Genomic DNA, 21,129 nt, shown 5'->3' on the forward strand with positions numbered 1-21,129 from the left:
TTTTTATGGACTGGATTAAGCGTTGGCATGCAAACTGCTCCTGTGAGCATCTCCTATCTTCTTCTTTGTGGTGCCTCCCACCTCTCAGCTCAATGCCAGTGGAGCCCCGTGGTGGGCTGGGGGTGCTGCATCCTCCCTGAGACAGGGCACCAGGGAGCTCTGCTTGGAGAGGACGGTGGCTGGAGGTGATTGGTTCCTCAAGGAAGTCCTCACTGAGCAGTGCAAGGCAGCGAGGAGCCTGGCTGCATCTGGCCAGGCTGGCACAGAAGGTGTATCTGTTGAGGGATGCCAACTCCAAGCTCTGTGGTTCTTCCGCTGCCAGATTTGTGGCACTGTAGAATATGGAAATGCTCTCTGGGGAAAAGATCTCAGTAAATTTTAATATCAGCAAAAGAGCTGCAAACATTCGCTCGCTCACGCAGCCCTGTCCGAGGGAACAGCTGGGCAATGGCTGCGCCTTGTCCTGCCTGGAGCTCTCCCAGCAAATATTTCGTTTGGAGTGCAGAGGAATTTAGGCACCATTTGGTAAATCACAGTCAGGAGAGCAGAGAGACTTGCCTCCATAGCACTGGTCTCCCCCAGCCCTTCAGGGCTGCTCTGTTAATGTTCAGTGAGCTGATGGGGATTGTGCTCCTTAATTCCTTTTTGTGTAATCTGTAAATGCTGGAGCACAGACAGACTCGTGTGCTTCTTGCTTTGTGTGCTGGCCAGGGCACATGTGCAGGGACAGCATCCGTATCTGTAACAAACACATTCCATTTGGATGGCTTACTTTGTGCAACAGCTGCTCTTTGTGCAACGTCGCAGCAGGACTTACGTGAAAGGAAAGGGTTGAAGAACGCTGATGTAACCTGGTAGTGCAGCACAACATGCAGTGCAGAGGTCAGCAAGTGAGGGGACACTCAATGTAAGCCTCAGGGTGAGCATCTTCAGCTTTAAACCATTTTAAATGTGAAAAAGAAAAGCCAGAAGGCACCTCATGCTACTTCTGCAACACAGGGAGAGAGGAAGCAGTGCCACAACCACAGCCCATCAGTCTGCTGTGATCTCCGTGCCTCCAAATCCTTGAAGTTAATAGAAGCCTTGATTAGCTCCAGTGCTTTTAAAACTTCCTAATGGCTATTTGTTCTGCATTTCATTTTCTAGAAGGTGGTGAACTCCCCTTATTATTGCTTTATCTCACGAGTTACCTGCAAAAACCTCCGAATATTCAAAAGCAAAAAGTAGTGCAGCCATGAAGAAATGTTAATCTGTGGCAGATGGCGTGGAGCGCTGGTTCCGATTTTCCTCTGGCAGTAAGTGGGAAGAGAGCCCACACGGCATGGCTGTTAGAAACAGGCCATGTTTAAAATGAATGGATTAATTGGGCAAGTAATGATGTAGAGAAGAGCTGTGCAGTAGCGCAGGAACGCTTGTGAATTTATTGGCAAACCTCAGCCCAGCCTTAGCCGCTCTTTTATGTTTGCAGGGGTGATGGGGGAATACGAGCCGAAAATAGAAGTGCAGTTCCCAGAAACAGTTCCGTCTGCAAAAGGAACAGCGGTGAAACTGGAGTGCTTTGCCCTGGGAAAGTAAGTTGTGCTCCTTCTGCTGCTGGTGTACAGCACAGCTGCGAGGGCTGGCGGTCCCTTGCTTTCCACAGCAGGAGTTGTTGTTGCCAGCACTCATTACAGAGCACGTGGGGAGCAGGGACTTTGCTCACCAAAAAGCATAACTTATTTTGTACAGATATGCTTGTGCATCTTCAGTTCTGAGAGCTTCTGCTAGACTTAAAGCCCGTCTATTTTTCCCAATGTAAATAGTAGCAGCGCTTCCAAAATGAAAATGTGGGATTGCTAAGAGAATGGATGTACTGTCACAGCAGAAACCCAATCCCAGTTTTGTCAAACTGTGTTTTTATAACACAATCTCCTGCTTTTTAGGTAACCTGAGCAGTACACCATTGATACACAAAGTATATATATGCAGATCACTCCAGGTCCCAGGGCTGACCACATCTTCATCATCCTCAAACATGAAGCAGTTTCCAGTTGGTCAGACATGAGGTTAGCAGGACAAGACCCCTAGCTTTTACTGCAAACCTTATTTGCTTTATTTTTCTCATTTAGCCCCGTTCCTACGATCAGCTGGAGGAGAGCAGATGGGAAACAGATACCCAGAAAAGCCAGGAGACACAGATCGAATGGGCTTCTGGAGATCCCAAATTTTCAGCAAGAAGATGCTGGACTCTATGAGTGTGTCGCTGAAAATGTGAGAGGGAAAAACGTGGCACGAGGACAGCTGACATTTTATGGTAAGCAGATTGCCTGCTTTTAGGGGATTTTATTACATCAGATGCGATATACAGTAAATATTTTGAAAGAAAGTCATTTTGGGGGGGGCGGATTTTTAAAATGACTAATTTATGAGCAGCACATCTTGAGAAGGGTGCAATTTGAAATAAAACCTGTCTGAACAGCACATATTGATTGAGAGTCAGAGCTGCTGGAAAACAAAACCACGTCGCTGGGAGGACATTGGCCTGGTAACACACAGAAAGAACTTGAAGAGCTTCATCTCCCTTCCCATGGCTGGGAGTGCTGTGCAGGGATCTGTGGTGGTGCTTACAGCTTGTGATTTATTATGTGTGTGTGGCTCCACAGAAGGGGGAATCCCCAGCTTGTGTTAATAAATGTTAATTGTGTATAACAGTTAAGGACTGTTTGCAGCAGGGATCACCAATAGTGGTTGCCCAGCCTGGGAAGCAGGGCTTAACCATGTCAGAGCCTACAGACTCAGGGCCACTTAAAGGCTTTCTGCACCTGCTGCTATCACACTCAGGATTTTTTTTAGTTGAAATGTTTCCTAAAGATGTGTTTTGTTTTGAAACATCATCATCATCATCAGTTTTACAGTTTGGCTTAGCCCAGGGCCAAGGCTACAGTTATTCAGGCCTAGGGTAGACTCCTACCATAACAAATGATAGATTATCATCTAATTGATTTAGTGAGTAACCCAGTCTGATCCCATTCCTGATGGGCAGCAGACCATACAAAAAAGCTGCTGCCATGGCTTATGTCAATTTTAAGGTGTCTTTTCAGCACAGAAAATAAAGGTCCTATGGGAAGAGCAGCATCCTCCTCTCTCTGTTGTTTGTGATGTTGTGAACCATCTTTACATCTCCTTTTCATCCTGTAAGCAGAGGGGTGTCAGTCTGTGCTAATTTCTGTTTTTAAACATAATACACTAAAAAGGATGCTCATTGTCACGATGGTGAGTGGTTGGTCTGTACATACTCAGCTTTCAAGGACAGCCAGCCTGTATGTGGCAGCCATTCAGCACTGGAAAAGATTGGGTTTTCTATTTCCTGTACGCTAGGCTTTTGAATTTCACATGGCAGTGAAATTTTTTAAGGAGGGCAACTTACCATAGGCAGTTCGTATCAATTGTTGAGACTGAATGACAGCTATTTTCCTGTAATCACTTTTCTTTTTAATGCTGAGAAGTACTATGCTGTTACTGAAACGTAAGAGCAGTGCTGGCAGAGCTGTAGTTGGTTTGGTGGGGCAGGGGCTGCTGCTCAGGGATGTGGGACACGGGGCTCGGGCTTGTGCACAGCATCATACAGGGGCACACTGTTACATCGTAGGCCTGGAGATTAAAATCTGGCTCTAACAGTGGCCAGACTCTTTTAAACCCAGTTATCTGCCTGTGTGCAAAGTATTAAAAAAAATAGAGAAGAAAAAGAAAATGAAATTCAAATTTGCCTGCTTGCTGCAGATAACGCAGCCCTGCCTGCATTGTCAACTTCTTTCAGTGCTCCTGGAAGTTGTCAGGAAAGGTTGACTTCTGTTGTATTTCATTCTTGTATCAATGTTTATTTTTTCCTCTGTTAGCATATCAGTGACATGAAAGTTGTTTGACATCCTCGTTGCGGCAGGAAAGGTTAATTAAATGTGCAAGATCTGTTCTTCCTCCATTTTCTCCGCTTTGAGCCCCTACAACAGTCTGTGCTTTATTGTTCTCCAGAAGCCTTTGTTCTGAATGCTGCGTGTCCTTCTTGATAGATAGACCTACACGATAGAAAACATGTTGGTGTTAATGCAATTACTGTGACTTGTACCTGTTTTCTTGACTGTTATACCTCTGAATGATAGATCACTCAGGTTTTTTTTTTTTGCCATAAGACTCTCTTGTTCTGTCTGCCACTCCTAACATGATACCATGTACCTGAAATTGGCTCCGGAGAATCAGCAAATTAAACTGGAAAGCCACTGTCTTCCATTCCCACCTGTACTTAGCTCCTACAAACACGTTGCACCTGATGCTGGAGGAGGCTGCTGGGGTCCAGCACCCAAATGGAGAGAAGGAGGAAAGGGACCATTAGGGCTGTGAAGGTGCTGCACCACCAGGAAGGTGTTTATGCCAGAGTTAGGATCAGAAACAAGCAGTTTGGCTTTGGTATTTGCAGTCAGATCTAAGCTGTCTTACACAGCTGGAAGTGAGGGAAAATATCCAAGGACTGGTGTGATACTTGGATCTGTATTGGAAAATATCCAAGGACTGGGAGTCCTTTAGCTGAGCTGAGCTCATACATTCCCTGCCAAGCATCTTTCTGGAACCAAGGTGAGGAGGAATAACTGCAGGCAGAATGATTTCTGAAAGCATCAGCACAGCAGCATCTGTATTAGGAAGAAACAGGCTTATTTGTAACTAATTACTTTTCTTTGCAGCACTTTGTAAAATATTCAGCAGAAACCATTTAATTGCCCGGGCCACTTCTCAGATTAAATATTTCTCAAATGAAACTCCCACGAGGAATGTATACAGCTCCTTAATTTTACAATTAGAAGAGTCCCCCTCTCATGAATGAACCTGAGTTTTATTTCTGCTAAAGCTACTTTATGCCACTCTATAAAATGAGCTCAAGTGTAGAAATCACGTTATGCTCCTCATTTGCTAGAAGTCTGACAAGGAAATTTACGTAAGTTAAAATCAGGAGGTTGTATATCTCTACTCCATTTAGGCCCCAGATCACAAATAATTTGCTGAAAAAATCAAAACCACTTGAAAGAAAATGAGTTACCGGGCTGATAAAGCACAATAAAATGAACACTAATAGCACCAGTATGCGTTATTATTAATTATAATTTGCATGTCTCACTAGAAACCTCAGTTTTCTATCTGCTACGGAGGCATATTAGAAAGCAAGTTCTCACCTTCAAGCATCTCAATGTTAATTTTGTTTAAAGTCTCAAATGTTGTGTTGCTGTGGAATATGGTGCCAATTTAACTCCTGGTTAACGACCCTCTAGAGACCTGCCAGGCACCAAAGCTGTCCTTAACACAAGCAGTGCTGTGTTTGGGAGCAAATTCTGCAGTGCCCTTCGCCACTGGTTGCGCTCTCCGTGGATGATGATGGCTTACCAATGGAGTGTGCCTTTCCTCAGACTTCAGTGCAGGAGGGAAAGTAACTCATGAGCTTTGAACAATGTGCTGCCTGAAGGAAGCCTTTCCTCCATAGGGGGTTTCTGCATGGAGAACAGGTGTCTTTCTCTTCCACTTTCTTTTTTCCTAGGGATGGCTAGAAACCTGCTTAGAGAGAAATCTGTTTCTGGAAGATTCAGGGAAAAGTGTTCAAATTACTGTCATTTTGCCTTCTAAAAATAGCTCTTTGTCAGGAGAAACTAAAGTGGGTAGGAGAAATGAGGATCGAAGGCAACTCAAAGAGCATCCTGCATCTTCCTTACTCTCCTGGGTAGCTCCATCTTGAGCGTCGGTGGTTAAAAATAAATCAGTCCCTGGGGTCTGGTCTGTATGAATGTGCCTGTGCACAAGTCCTTTGGTAGTTGATATAAGGGGAGAGAATCGTGCACTGGCAAAGAATAGCTTATGGAAGAGGAATTAAATACAAGGAGAGGACAGTTAAAGTAGTTTCTATCTGCTAGATTAACTCCTTTGAATTCTCCTTTGTTTCTTTTCCTCTGATATTTAATATTTAGTCCCAACGAGAGCTCCTTGTCCAGTTCACTGTGGTAGTCTTCTAGAAAGGCAGAAAGGAGACTAGCTGCCCAAATGGTAGTATTGAACCACTCAAAGATGTAGGTGAGTGAAGGGACCTGGTTTAGACGTGACATTCAAGCAATGACTTTGGTGCGGATTTGCACATCTTTGAGACTTGTATGGATTTCAAATAGTCCTCCCAGCAGAGGTCAGAAGAAAAGAATTAAGAAAAGAAAAGGAAAAGAGGTAACTGTCTGGTTCTGTGTTCCTGTGGTGATTGAGAACGAATTAAGGACATATGGGTGTTGTTTTCAGAAGCTATATCCCCACTTGGACCAGGGTGACGCATGCACAAACTTTATACACCAGCTGTATTCTTTATTTTTAATTACTCATGTATTTCTCCCATCTGTTTTTCCTGTTTCTTGTGCTTAGCTTTCTTTGGGCTTCTCTGGTCCTGGGCTCAGTCTCAGTCTCCTCATAACAGATATAGTAATGGACAGTCATTCAGCCTTCCATCTGCCATTAATGATGAATTACACAGCCTACACTAGGTCATCAGCTGCTATAAATTGGCTTAGGAACACTGAAATCAATATACACCAACCAAGAATTGGATTTTGTGTATGTATTAGTACCTCATTTTTTTTCAATCTCTTTGGCTGTTTTGAACTTGCAAAGGCTTACAAAGTCCTACAGATTTATTTCTGTTTTGTTTCTCATGTCACTCCCATAATTTGTTGTTTTTCTTACTTATTTCTGATGTGTTGCATCATCATTGGCTATCATTTCATTTTGAGAAGCCTTTTAGGATGTGATTTCTGGTCCAACTTTCCAGTGCCAACTTTTGCCTTTCCATTTATTACAAAGAACAGACTCATTCTAGATTCTTTTCTCATGAAGGAGCGGGAGAATACCTGAGCATATTCCTTGATCACCTTGTTTAAAATGCCCCACTTCATGTCAAGTCTGAAAAGTAACAAAAGGCAATTTTTTTTTTTTTTTTTAGACCCATGCCATCACTTTTTCCTGCCCACCTGAGCACAATTTCCAGACAGCTCTCTCACCTTTTTCTTTAAAGCTCCCTTGTGCGTCATATTTTAATGTTTTTTCTTCTGCTTTGTAGATGTAGCATATGAATTTTCTTTGCAACTCAGTTGAATTCTTAATCAAATTCTGTGTAATTGTTTTCTTTAGTACCAGATTTTTCTTCCTGAAAGATTCCAAACAAAGCCAGTAACATCAAACTACTCCTAACAGAGTCAAAATGTTTCCTGTCCCGTCATATGCAAGAATTCCTCTTTGCTCTGTGCCACAGAAATTAAACAAAGGACTTTTTCAAGAACACCACTACCAGCCATTAAATTAAAAAAATTGAACCTTTTCATTAGTTTGAATAATGCAGCGATACCAGAAAATTTTTTAGCACAGAGCAGGTTTCAAATCCTTATTTGAATTATTTTAATTATCGTGCTTGAAATCTTGTGTCACATTACTGTGTCTTGGTACGATCCCCAGTGGGAGACTGTCAAATTTCATTATATTATGGCGACTCTCATTTGGTGGTTCAAACATATTTGCTACATGAACCAACCCTTGTGTATAACTCAAGATTAAGTCAAGAGCATGCCTGGTATTCTCTGAAATGAGCTGTTCAAAGGAGAGCTTGACCTAATTAGAAATGTCTCCCAAAGAGCAGCAGAGAATGAAGTTTCTGGGAAACATAGGGCTCCTCCAGGTTTCGCTGAGCTTTATTTTTAACCTGGTACACTTGTTCTGTAGTCATCTGCAGCATAAATAGCTGTAGGGAGCGAAGCTTAACTAGTTTAAATAACTGGAAAGGATGAATGGTGGGGCGAGCCTGCAGTGTTGCAGTGGGTGGGTTGGCAGTGGCTCCTGTGGTTCCAGCACCGTGGTTGGAATCTGCACTGTTACCTAGGGTAGAATCATAAAATGGCCTGAGTTGAAAAGGACCACAGTGATCCTCCAGTTCCAACCCCCTGCTATGTGCAGGGTGAGCAACCACCAGACCAGGCTGCCCAGAGCCACATCCAGCCTGACCTTGAATGCCTCCAGGGATGGACTTTGTGTCCATCCATGTGCAGGACTTCACATTTGTAACATGCACACCGTAAAAGAAAGACTGGATGGATATCAGTCTTTCACTGGCATGAGTAAGAACTTGCCTTTGTCGAGGACTATGATTGCCTGAAATAAGGATAAGTACTGAATTGAAATAAGGATAAAAAACTGAGTTTACTTTGCTCCCCAAAAGGATATATATATATTTTTTTCTTTTTACATTGCTTACATTTATATTCTGTAGAGCCTACTGTGCCTTTGACGGGTTTCCTTCTCTGCAGGTTACTTTGGTTGTTTTGTTTGGCTTTTTTTGTTGTCATGTGGGAAATCAGTAAAACACTCAGCTCTGCAAAAAAGGCAAATGGGTCTGTGTGGTTTTGTAGAGCTCCTTTCACGGTATCACAAGACTTTCTTCAAAATTATGAGTTAGATGCTCTTAGAATAATAAATACGTAAACTCATGAGTAATTTGCAAATATCCTTGAGCCAGCGAGCCTGTGGAGTTGCGTGGGGTTCTTCAAGTTAGTACTTTAAATGACAGAGCTGACTTTCATCTTCCTACATTTAAACCCTTTCCTTTTCACATCACTTTAGAAACAGATAATAAACAAGGTAAACACGTTACAGGGCAGGAAGGTGCAGTCAGAGATGCAAGCACTGCTCACCTCCCATTTCCAGGTATTGCTCCTGCATCATCATTACATTCAGTTTTTCTTTCTGCCTTTCTTGCAAGTCCCTTAGAGTATTTCTTGAGGCAGATTTCAGATTCTGTGCAAAGTTCTTCAGCTTTCTACTAAACTTTGTTGTTTATAGATACAGTGAGAAAGGAAGCATGCTTAAGTGGTAGATGTGGAATTAGGCACACATCTGTCACAGCCTGAAAAGAGTTTGGAAAGGTACTGAGCTCTCTCAATGTGTATATCCAGCATCACCTAGCAGTACACTTGTCAGTTTTTTAGGTATAGGCGTACCAACTTTGTGTTCAACTTAACATTTTTGTGTATTTTTAAATGTATCCTTTCAGGCCTCTTTTTCTGGTTCCTGTCTTTATTCAAAAGAGATGCATTTTTTTTATTGTTGTTGTTTTGCTTTGTTTTGTCTGGGAGTAATCCTGCTTGTTTTTTTATCTTGATTGCATGTGAAGAGGGATTAATCAGGTTCTTGGAGACCTCTGCTGGCAACACCTTCCTACTAAGTCTCTCAGATTTTCTTGCTCCAGAGTAGGGTAAATGACAACTAAAAAGACTGAATGTCCTTTATTTTTAATGAGACTTTCTGAAAAATATTGTAAATAAGTGTAGGCTGATGGTGTTTGTGAAAGTAACAACAGAAAGAGGTTTTGTGTCATCTCCAAAACCAAAGGGTAATTTTGCATGAGGGGGTCTAGCTAAACTTAAGCTGGATGTTAAAAAAAAAACAAACACTGAACTCTTACGATAATAATATGTGAAACATAGCTAAAAATATCTTCCAGCACAAGTTTGATTGAGTTCTGTCAAAATGTATCTCCAGGATCTGTTTTTGGAGATGTTCAGTGTCATTAACATAATTATTGGATCCAAAGAGTGTTTCATGCACATGAAAGGTCTTTGTGTGGCAGCGCTCCATGGGTCAGGCCCGAATCTAACTCTTAAATGTGATGTTAAAGAAAGTAATGTATGGCTGTTTGCTGGCATGTTGGAGAGCAAGACACAAGGCTTTATTCCTCACTTTTGCATTGCAGCTCAGCCCAACTGGATTCAGAAGATCAGCGATGTACACGCAGCCATTGAGGAAAATGTCTTCTGGGAGTGCCATGCGAGCGGGAGGCCGAAGCCCTCCTACCGCTGGCTGAAGGATGGTGAACCACTGCTGCCTCAGGTAGGCATTCTTATTCTGCTTATGGCTTTATGACTATTAGGGGTGGAAGTGATGGCAGCGCTCTGAAATCCCCTTCCTCTGTAGGTAATTCCTTGTCATGCTTGGTAGGTGCTTCTGTATGGGGTTGAGTTCCTGAGTTGGAGAAGAGGGAAATGCCCCATTCTTTCTCTTGGGCACGGGTTGCCTTCAGAGAGCTGTTAAGGACACCTAGGACGCACGACAGCTTTAAAGTTCCTCCCAGAAATGAAAGATCCAGCAATCCAGCAAATCTAAGAGTGGACATGCCAATGTGAAGAAGTGGTAATGGCCATGTGGGACTGTGGGTTGCCCTGGTTTCGTTCTTCCAGCTTATGGTTTTGCCTTATGTAGAGGCAAGCTACAGCTGCTAAGCAAACCTTAGAATTTCTCCTGGTCTCTAGCAGCATTCCTATTCCTCCTGCCCAGCTGTGTCCCTGTGTGAGTGACCCAGAGCCTGCTATTGCCAGGGACACCAAAAACTGCCTAGAGATGAGCGATCCATAGGAACAGAGCAGGCGCCTGCTCCTTGTACCACTGAGGAGAATCACACAGTCCTGTGATTGCCTCAATTATAACAACAAACTAAAACAAATTACCAAAGCATTGGCTTCACAGTAGCCTGCATTTTTTTCCCTTCACTTACTGTGAAAGAACATGGCTGCCCAGATTTGATCAAACCCTGACAAAGATTGCACAAACATTAAATTTCCACCCTACGGCCAAGTGGAAAGCCGATAGCTCTTTATATTACTATTTTTTAATGGTGAAACTCCTGGGGAGGGAGGAAACACTTTGCTGTACTTATTAAAATTGATAACGTGAGCTCCATATCCTTAGGCTGACAAATGATACTGTGGTCTTTTGTTCCACACACTAATTTTACTTGCTTCACGCTGGTCACTAGCAGATGGTCTTGTACGTAAATCATGTTAGTGGCTGATACGAAGTGACGGATCATTAAATTATTAACATCTATGTTGTTTGCAGTAAACTGCAGAGGATTTTAAATATTTCCCATTGTAGCTAAAATGGCAACCAACTAACCTTCTTTTTCATATATACCTGTAATATCATTGTTTTAAATATTTTAAAGAATTAGGTTGGCTGTGGTATGTCACCACGGGAAAAAATAGTATATTTTTTGATTCAAGTTCACCTGCTTGAAAGGGAGATTAATCTAAATGGTTTAGGTATTAAATCAATGAGAAGTCAAGGGAAAGTCCTTCGATTTAAATTGCATTTACCAACTACTGTATTGTTTCTTCCATTTAAGCTGACATAAATTTAGTTGGCAAACAAATAGAATGGAGCATGCAAATTCTTCCTGTTACTGCTGCCTTTTTGTCTACCTGGGCATGCAAAATGGCACAGCTCCTGCTGGGGTTATTTTCCAAGGAGGAATCTCCTTATTTACTTCTTTACTTGTTTCACTATTTCCCACAGGGCAGAGTTCAGATAGAGCAGGGCTCACTGACCATAAGGAATATCAGCCTGTCGGATGCCGGCATGTATCAGTGCGTCGCGGAAAACAGACACGGCACCATTTTTGCCAGTGCAGAACTGAGTGTCATAGGTAAGTTTACTTTCTGAGTGCTGCAAACTTTCCAAAACTGGCAAAGCTTTAACCCGAATTGGTTTTGCCAAGTGTCAGCGTCTGAAGAAGTGCGGCTGAGAATCTGGGACAAGTTGTTGTTTTTAAGTATGGCATGAAATGAAAACTCGAGAAAGCGGATCAGTAGAGAACAGATTTCTTTATATCATGTCATATTCTCATATTCATCCGGGTAATTGAGCATAGAGAGCTGGCAAGCCTGCTCGCACCTCCTGCTAACCCAAGCATTGCCCTAATTCAAAGCACTCTGGACTGTCCCAAGGAGGTGTTGAAAACCTTTCTGTCTGAACAGAACTTTCACCATCCAAAACCATGATGCTTCAGTCCTAAACCCCCACCAAGAAAACAACTTCTGGCCTCCCTGTTTTTGTGTATGCCTAACCTAATCATTCCAGTTAGTATCAAGGGATCCTCCTGTGAATTGAGTCCTCCAACAATTAGAATCAGGCTTAACATGAAATCCAGAAGATGCATCTTTGAGTGAGAATGGAATTGAGGTCTCCAGATTCCAATTCTGTATTGAATTAGCAAGCTGTTCTCACTGCTTTCTTCAACAAACCTAATGGGAAACTAATGGAGACAGCTCTGGGGGATGTTATCGATCTGTGTAAATGCCTGATGGGAGGCAGTAATGATGATAGAAACAAGTTCGTCTCAGTGATGCCCAGCACCCAAAAAAGAACAATGGGCATGGGCTAAAACACAGGAGATGCCATTTAAATATAAGAAAATCTTTATTTTGCTGTTTCAAACATGAGTACGGGTTGCCCAGACAGAACACAGCGTCTCCATCTCAACTGGACAGGACGGTGGGCAACCTGCTCAGGCTGAGCTGAGATGGAACAGGGCCACCTCCCACTAACTTCAGCCATTCTGTGGTGCTGCACCTCACTCTCTGAAAGCTCGTGTATGAGTGACAGGCCTAGGAACCTGTAAGTCAAAATGGATATGTAGCTTTGAATAGTTAAATCAAATTTGCAATTAAAAAACAGTGCTTTAGTTGTTTTCAAAGCACATGTTCAATAGCATAATTCCCCACTTCCTCCCAAAGAACAAAGCACAAGGTCTTTACTGATTATGGCATTTTCAGTATCAGTCATTTTTATCAGCAGCAATACAGCGGAAAAAGAAATCATTTGAAAGATTGTCGTTGTTGCTCTTCAAGAAAATTACAATAATGTTCAATAAATCAGACTTTGCAGTGCTAAGATGTATTGGGTGCGTTGCTGCATGAAAGAAATTCAACTAAGGCCACTGATGCATTTCCTGTAGAAATGAACCTTTGCTGGGAGTGCAGATTGCCTGGGAAGGCTATCAGTGGGTGCTACCATCACCCAGCTGCCCCAGCATTGGGGTTGGAACTGGTCCTGAGAGTGTGGTCACTGACATTTCTGGACTGTAGGTTGAATCATAGAATACCCCAGGTTGGAATGGACCCATAAGGATCATTGAATGCAACTCCTGGCAGTTGAGGACCAGACCTGCAATAGCAAGACAGCATCCTCACTGTAGGCTGAGCACAGACAGAACCACCACCCAAAAAGGTGGAACTGAACATTGAGGATATAATTAGAACTAGTGTGATTTCTGTCTTCCCCAAGTCTTGGAGGTAAGAGTGACATCCCAGTGCAGGCCTCATGTTGGCACAAAGAGCACAGACCTTGGGAAAACCTGTTCTTAAAAACCTGCCAGATAGAGATGGCACATGGCTGACCTCGCATCTGGGTTTACATAATCTTGCTTCTGTGTGTCACGTGAGAAGTACCAGAATGCTGTCTGCAGGTTCAGTTCTGTGGATCCGTGATTTAATTTGGCACATTATTAAAGGAAAACAGCATGTTTTCCCTTTCACTGCAATTTTCAAAGTAGGTCAATATTCTGAGTTCTCACTGAGAAATGTTGGCTTTTAAAGGAATCTTTCTGAGTATAAAAATGGTTATTTTACAAGGTCCTGATGTTAAGCACTTGAAATGATTAAACACCACTATTAGCAAGTGAGGCTTATAGCAAAATTAAGTGAAAAAGAGTGATGGAACATTACTCACAGAGCTTTTCTCAGAATGATGCTTCTCTATTATTGTTGTCAATTATATTGCCCAGAGTCTTGAGCTAAAACCAGAGTCCTGTTGTGCTGGGCATTGTAAAAACCTGTAGGAAGATGCAGTCATTGCCTGAAAGAGTTTTTCAGCTGAATGTTTTTTAAAAAAAAAAAAAAAAAAGCTGGGAGATGAGCTTAGAATGAAAAAAGTGTGATTTAAATCCTCATTTTACAAGCAAGGTGTGGAGATAGTGTTCTCCCTGAGGTGACACAGAAGGGCTCTGGTAGTGCTGAGAACTGAGCCCAGAGATTTCTGAATTTCAGATTTTAGGTTCCCATCTCAGCCCTAAGCACAACCAGTAGTAGAAGCTGTTTCACAGTTTATCAGACCTGAGCAGCAGTCTCTTAAGATACCCAGCAATATGTTGCTCCTTACGGACAATGTGCATTCTGGCCGTGCTGAATTCCTTGCATAATCAAAGTAGATTTTCCTCCTTCCCCCTAAATTTCAGTCATTTTGATCCCCGGATGACTGCTTTGTTCATCAGTCATCACAAACCCACACTGCACCACTCCTCTCCCTCATGCAGGAGCAGGAGGGAAGTAGCCAATGACTTGTAAAGAAACAATCCAAACTGTGCCTTACAGAGGTGGAAATCACCGGATAGTTCAAAAATCTCTTTTGCCCATTCGTTTCAGACGATCATCTGAAAGCATTTCCAAAAAGGGACAGTGTGTCACCACGATATGATCTAGCTAATGCTTCATCTGGCTCTGAGCACGTTGCTGGGGAGTTGTTCTCAGGATGCTGCTTTAATTTTGAAATGTTTTACATATCCGGTGTTGGTTTTCAGAAGGCTCCTTTATAGTTTTTAATAACATACGGATTCCTCTATGCTAAAATGAATCACCCCACTATGATTAGACACTGCAGACAGGGCATCTCAGAGATTAGTGAGTTCTGAGTTAAATAAGGGGAAGACAGAAGGCTTCTATTAGAACATAAAGGCCGTTCCATTGTCAGTGTGGGATTATGTTTTATTCTCAGCCCTTTTGCAGCAGGAATGATATTGAAAAGAACAGAGGCAGAAGAGATGCCGTAGGAAAAAAGAATTTGCTTTCTGTCTCCCACGGCAGCTTTTTGTCTCCCAGCTGCTCCAGGTGACCCTTAGATCCTTCTCTGGAGCACCAAGCAGATGCAGTGCGTGGTGATCTAAACTTACACCTCACAGAGTGTGCTGAACGTTTACACAGCAAGAAAGGAAATTGAACGAACTGCTGCCATCTCAGCGATGTGAAGGGATGGCAGGAGGCACAGTGCAAGGAGATGGGGAGAATCTGAGGGCAGCAGAGGGGCCAGACCAGAAGTGTGCCACACAGACGCAGTGAGCGTGGCAAGAGCTGCTCATCAAACCATTTTGCTGCCTCCCCTGATTTGCTTTGAGCTTTCTGTACTGAAAAAGAATAACTTGCCTATTTGATATAAACAAATCCTTCTGGCCTTCCTTGGGGAGTCAGTGGAGAGGGAGCTGCCTCCGAGCTCTGCCTGTCATTGGGTCCCATCAAATCAATCATGAGCAGTCCTTCGGGGCCAGACAGCATCCTCCCCGCTAGGCCTGCCTTGTGGCCATGCTGCAGCCTGTCTGCACTGCTCCACTGTTTGCCATTCTGAAGTGCTTTGCGCAAAGCAGAGGAACGCGCCCTGATGGTACTTGGGCAAATGATCGGAGATTTCTCCATGCCCTGATGACAACCCAAGTCTTGACCTTGTTTCGCTTGGTTTAGGACCTGGCTGTGCCAAGGTCTCTCCCCTTTATAGCATCAAAATAGGAGATCCTCTTCATGCAATGATTGTAAATATAAAAACGTCAGATTTTAAGGCAGAACACTGAGCAATTACAGGTGAGAAGAATCCTTGGGATATGATCACGTTCCCAAGAGCCTGACTTTCTTTCCTAGAGGAAATTCTGATCCGTATTCATTTTTTCTCTTCCAGCTGTCGGGCCAGACTTTTCCAAAACGCTCCTGAAAAAGTTAACTCTTGTGAAAGTGGGCGGTGAAGTAATCATTGAGTGCAAGCCGAAAGCTTCCCCCAGACCTACTTATTCTTGGAAGAAAGGAAAAGACATCCTAAGAGAAAATGAGAGGTAATGTCTTACAGAAACCATTTCTTTCATTGGCTTGCTCCAACCCAGGGGCTTTCAGCAGTGAAAACTGAATTTGTCATTAATAGCTTCCCCAAAATTGACTTGCAAATAAATGTGAAAACAGCCAGTGTTCAATCTCAAGGAGCTGGGGGTGAAATTTCTATTCCCATTGTGTTCATCCTCCTGTCTGTGTACTATTGAAGCATCCCCGCCTAGAAGCTGTTAAAGATACATTCTAAAAAGCAAACCTTTTGTCTCCAGATTGCTCTTAATAGCCATTGGTTTTCATAAAACTTCCCCAAGAGAGTAGTGCTCAAGCCCTCCAGTGCAAGTTACACTATCCTGGTAAATTACTCCATGTGTCCTGCAAACAGGACTTGTTTGGGATCAGTAATTAATTTGGCAGTCATAACACCTAACTTGGAGATGGCTTTTTCAGGCTGGCCAAATAATATATATATAATTTTCCTTAATTCAAGGGAGAGAATTAGAAGAAAGTGAGAGCCTACCTTCTCAATCCGCAGTCACTGCTCCTGTGAGTGCAGTGATCCATTGCTGGCTGTGTTACCTGTCCTGCCCCTGCAGCCTCTGAGAGAGGGGCCTGTAGAGCTTTTGTGGACATTTCAAGATGCGATGCACCTCTTTTACTGCAGTGCATTTATGGGAAGAGTGCGTTTGTGTCGTATGAGTATAGACCCAAGAGACAGGAACTAGAGGAAATTGTTATTTTTAAAAGCTTAAACCTCTTAGAATTGGAATTGCTTCAGCCAACCTCCCTGTAATGGGCATTAAGCAAATACTGTGGTGATGTGCATGTAAATATTCATTTGCAGTTGGATAAGTAAAATAGTGAACATATTTGTGACTTATTTACTGTCTGATATCTGGTCTTTAGGAGGCAGTTGTCTATGAACAGCTTGATTTCACTTCTTGGAATAAAAGGAGTTGGATGACAGGTGTGGAGAACTTCTTTGAGCATTCAGGGCACAAAGCTATGCAAGGTTATGTTATATATCAAGTCACATCGATTTTTTTAAACCAAAGTAGCTTGTTCTTCTGGTGCAATCTGTGGAAAGGGTGGAAGTAGCAAGTGCTGAGGTTTCAGAGTGTCTGTCTCCCTTCTGTCCTCACTGGCAGAGTCCGCAGCTGAAATTTGCTGTTCTCCCTGAAGCTGTTCTCCTCGGTATGCTATGGTTTCATCTCTTTTTAATTTAGAGACTGGGAGAGAAGGCCTGGATTTATCTGAGCCAGGGATTAGGAAAGGAAAGAAATGAGAGCAACTGTGCTTCTTGCTTTGTCACTGCTGTGCAGTGCTAACAACAAAGTGATTTCGCTCTAGCCCAGCTCTTTCATTTGCAAGCTTTCCTAAAAGTCGGTTGCTGTAATACAGCAGAAGCCCCTGGATCCTGGCTTGCCAAGGCTCATGACTTGTGCCATACAGCCAGGCTCAGTTTGCCTGTGTGTGTCATCACAAATAATTTCTGAGCTGGTTAGCTGAACAGGCTGTTGGTGTTTCGACCAGTTTTCACCAGAGCGTAGAGGAAAAGATACACCTCGTAAAACAGGAGGTTTCTTCAGGGCTCTGTGAAAACAGGCAAGTGGGAAAAGGAGGCACTGACACCTCCCTGAAACACTGTCACCTAAAATCACACTGTGGTAGGCATGAGGGAATCCACACCAAAGCACACCCCGAAGTGAACACATGTCCATGTGTTTTAAGGAGCAGTTCACTGGGCTGCATCTGCTGCATCTTCCTGACTCCGCTTCACCCAAGGCATACTACATATGACAAAAGGCAGGTGTATTCTTAAAAGCTTACTAAGATCTGAATTGAAATATAGCTAGATTTTCCCACATGGGGAAAAAATAGGTCTCCTTTCTCCTGGTGAGGCAGCAGTTGGGGAAGAAAGTAGCTGAGAGCTGAACTGAAATGCAGACTGCAGAACTGCTGTGCTCCTCACCCCGCGCCTGCCATGCACCTCGCCTGGCCAGAGCCTCCTGCTTGGGCACTGAGCCCTGGATGGGAAATCAGATGTGAAATGTACCCAAGCAGGTGTGAAATTTGCTGCTGGAGCCCTGGGGTTTTCCACCAGCCAGATCTTCCAGCAGGGCCTCTCTGGCAAAACAGCACTCCATTTACTTGGCGTTGGACCTATTTAGTTCTTCTACGCTGTTGTTTGTGTCTCTCGTGGGGATGAGGATGTTGAATCCTCATCACCACCTCCATTACACGACATCCCTGCAATCTGTGACTGGAGACTGTGTGAAGAGTGCAATTAAGGATTGATATTGGCTGATACAGTTGTGGTGTTGTTCATCAGTGCTGTCTGACTGCACAGAGCTCAGACAGGCCGCGTGGCCAGCATCATCCGCCCCATTCCTACTTTCTGATCACTGAAGCATTATTTTCATCCTGCCTTCCAGGCTGACTGGAATCCAATGTGGGGATGTCCCTACACCCACACTTACACGTGGGCTTCAAACAAGAACTTTTCTTGGCTGTTGAAAAAATCTGTTGAGATACAGTAAGAAAGATGCCAAGAAAAGCTGTTGCTGAAATCTGTTCACCCAGGGCACAAAACTGAACTTTGAGACAGGTGTGGGAGAAACAACTTAAATGAAATCTCCAGTTTAACTGATGTCCATCAAGCTTCAGAGAGACACCGGACCATCTGGCTCCTTCTCCAAGCAGAACCTGATCATGTGATGGTTAATCAATATGGATGGTCCTGCCAATTCCAGGTGGAGACAAAAGCGTCATTAATGTGTCGCTTCTGGCTCTGAATTCTGATGTGCAGCATGACTTCAACTGTGGCAATTGCTGGAGTGTTTCTCCTGGGGCTCCTGTGGCTTTTCAGATGGAATGTAATGTTAGGGACAACTTTCTGGGATCAGAAATACTGTGCATAGGGTTTGGCTGCCAGGAATCCTGCTCTGGAGGCTACTGCTGTCCAGGAGGCAAAACTAAGTGCACTGTTCAGTGCTTGCCCAGAGGGGCAGAGGCTGCCATGGAAAAAAAGAGCTTTATTGCTTGAGGTTTCATGTTCCTCTCTGGAGGCCGCGCTGGTGTGAGCTGTGCCCCTAATGAACAACCTGCCCCGAAGACATCTTTTACCAGCATTTGAGATCTGTGCAATCATGTTATTAGAAATTCTGCCCTGAGGTACAATTATATTATTGCAGTCATTAAAGGCAGTTCATCTCCATAATAATGGAAATCCTGCCTTGGAGGCCTGACTGAGTCAAAATAACGTTGGTAGCTTGACTCCAGAAGGTAGATTCTATATAGAAACTGCTACAGCACAGATACAGATATGTTGCAAGTTCTGCTTTGAAAACAAAAGCTGCTTTGAAAACAAAAGCTATTTCTACATAGAAGAGTTTGTTTTCTGTCCCTGGTGCTCTGTTATGGTCTCTTCACGTACACAACTGTCTTTACACTCTGTGGGGAAAGTCCTCGGTCGTGCTTAATGCCACTCTTTACAAATCAGCCCCAAATCAGTGAGTGCTGATGGGGTAGGAGCAGGTGAGGCCACTGTTTGCCAACCTAACTTCCACCCTCCACACCAGTGTGGGAGAGGAGATGGGACGGAAAAATACCGGGTTTGATGAGCTGGGATCCTGTTGCATAGGTTCTCTTTGGTTCATGCTCCAGTGACATCAGTGTGACTGATGCTGGAATTGGGCCTCTGAGATGGAGATGGAGAGTATTGCTGACACTCAAACCACGAAAAAAAACCCTGGAAGGTGGGGTAGGTGGGGGGGTGCTGAGGCTGCCAAAGCCAGACAATGTTTTTTACTTAATTAATTCTCAGAGGCATTTTGATCTTCTTACAGTCTTACATCCTCATTTCCCCTGGTTTTGTGAAATACCAATAGTCAATGTCAAGTGAGGTTTTGTATATAAAATGCAGTCATCTACGGAATTGCATATGTAGCATATAGGAGTCAGACAGATGTTATATTCAGAAATGTGGTCTTTTGCACTTACTGCATCGTGTGAAAGACGGAATGGATTCAAACCATGTCTGTACTTTGATCAGGAGCAGAAGAGTCGCTCATAGATGTCAGTGCAGTCACAGAGGTGAGGGGTAATTTTACCTGAGATTCACCAAGATAAAACAAGTATCCAGAGTTACTCGAAGGTCTGGAAAACCTTCCATTAACTGATGAGCCCTGCATAACAGTGTGTAATGGAAAGCCAGCCCTCAATGAGGGTCTTTCCTTTGGACTCCTGAATGCCAGCTGCAGGTCAGGCATCTCCCCATGCATGGGATTTCTTGTTTGTGACAATTATATCCTAGCAAGGCATTCTGTCTGCCATTCATTGGCAGGAGTGGGAGGGAAAGTCACAGCGCCCAGATTGTTCTTGCAGGATTTTCTTAATCCTCTCATAATAACTGAATTACATCTAATGCCGCAACGTTACATAAATTTATTACTAAGACTTGTGTTTTAAAACCTTTATTTTCAGGTGATCTTATCAGAGAAAGCTCTCAATTTGTTCGTAATTACAGCACTGCTCCCACAGAGAGCTGTGCTAGTGCAAGCACGAGCAGTTCATCCTCACACCATTGACAAGCAGAAGTTGCTGCTGTCCCCACTTCATTCATTCTTCTTTCCTGGACATGGGGGAGGACGGGGCTGGGTGTGAGTAGAGAAAAATCCTGGAACCGTTCAGAGTGCTGCAAGCTGGCATTAAATTAAGCAGTTAACTCAGTTGGTATTCAAGCTTAATTTTGAAACAGGTAAATCTCTTTCATATAGTTTTCCATAGCTGCCAAAGAGCGTTGCCCCCCAGCAGACTTGCAAGTGCTGCCATGTTGGTGCACACCGTCCAAGGGATGAGCTGCAGAAGCACTGGGATCTGGGATAGAGTGTTAAAGTGGACACTGGTGCTGTGATCTGCAATGAAGGACATGGGCTTTTTGCCTCTCATCAGCACAGGTTGGACTTACTACAAGTTCCCAGTGAAGGTCATTTTGTTAGAGGACCTTATGAAAATTTCCAGTGGGATTGGTCAAGGGATATATTTTATTATTGGCATGGAATGGCTTTTTTTGGAGTAGCACTGGGTTTTATTAGGTGTAGTGCAAGATTTGCATGACTTCCTTGCAGCTCTTTCCTGTTTCACCTGGTGCTTGTTTTACCCATACAGAAATTGCTTGAATTTACACACAGGTATTTTGGTAAGGTTTACGCTTCTGTATTTTTAACAAAGGGTTTCAATTTGTGTTCCAGTCTATCAGACACACAAACTGTCATTTCCCAGAGTATGAAGCCATAGGGTTGCACAGTTCTTTAGGAGGTAGTGAGATGTTATGTTTGGGTCTCTTGGTTTACCATTTCTTCCTGCTACATTAGTTCTGCATTGCTTCCCAGCTCCCAGC

General features: G+C 43.4%; 1 protein-coding gene across 3 annotated transcripts in view; it reads left to right on the forward strand.

Annotated features, from left to right (window-relative positions):
* LOC100541983 (contactin-4) overlaps window positions 1-21,129 on the forward strand; it is a 249,894-nt gene that overhangs the window by 188,182 nt on the left and 40,583 nt on the right. For all 3 annotated transcript variants that reach the window (XM_085235518.1, XM_085235519.1, XM_085235517.1), the window contains exons 8-12: window positions 1,469-1,571; window positions 2,109-2,293; window positions 9,788-9,924; window positions 11,386-11,515; window positions 15,589-15,739. In XM_085235518.1, the coding sequence (XP_085091644.1) occupies window positions 1,469-1,571; window positions 2,109-2,293; window positions 9,788-9,924; window positions 11,386-11,515; window positions 15,589-15,739 (706 nt within the window). The remainder of the gene's footprint in view (window positions 1-1,468; window positions 1,572-2,108; window positions 2,294-9,787; window positions 9,925-11,385; window positions 11,516-15,588; window positions 15,740-21,129) is intronic.

The sequence above is a fragment of the Meleagris gallopavo genome, chromosome 14 (genome assembly GCF_905368555.1).
Source record: "Meleagris gallopavo chromosome 14, MGAL_WU_HG_1.1, whole genome shotgun sequence".
NCBI lineage: Eukaryota > Metazoa > Chordata > Aves > Galliformes > Phasianidae > Meleagris > Meleagris gallopavo.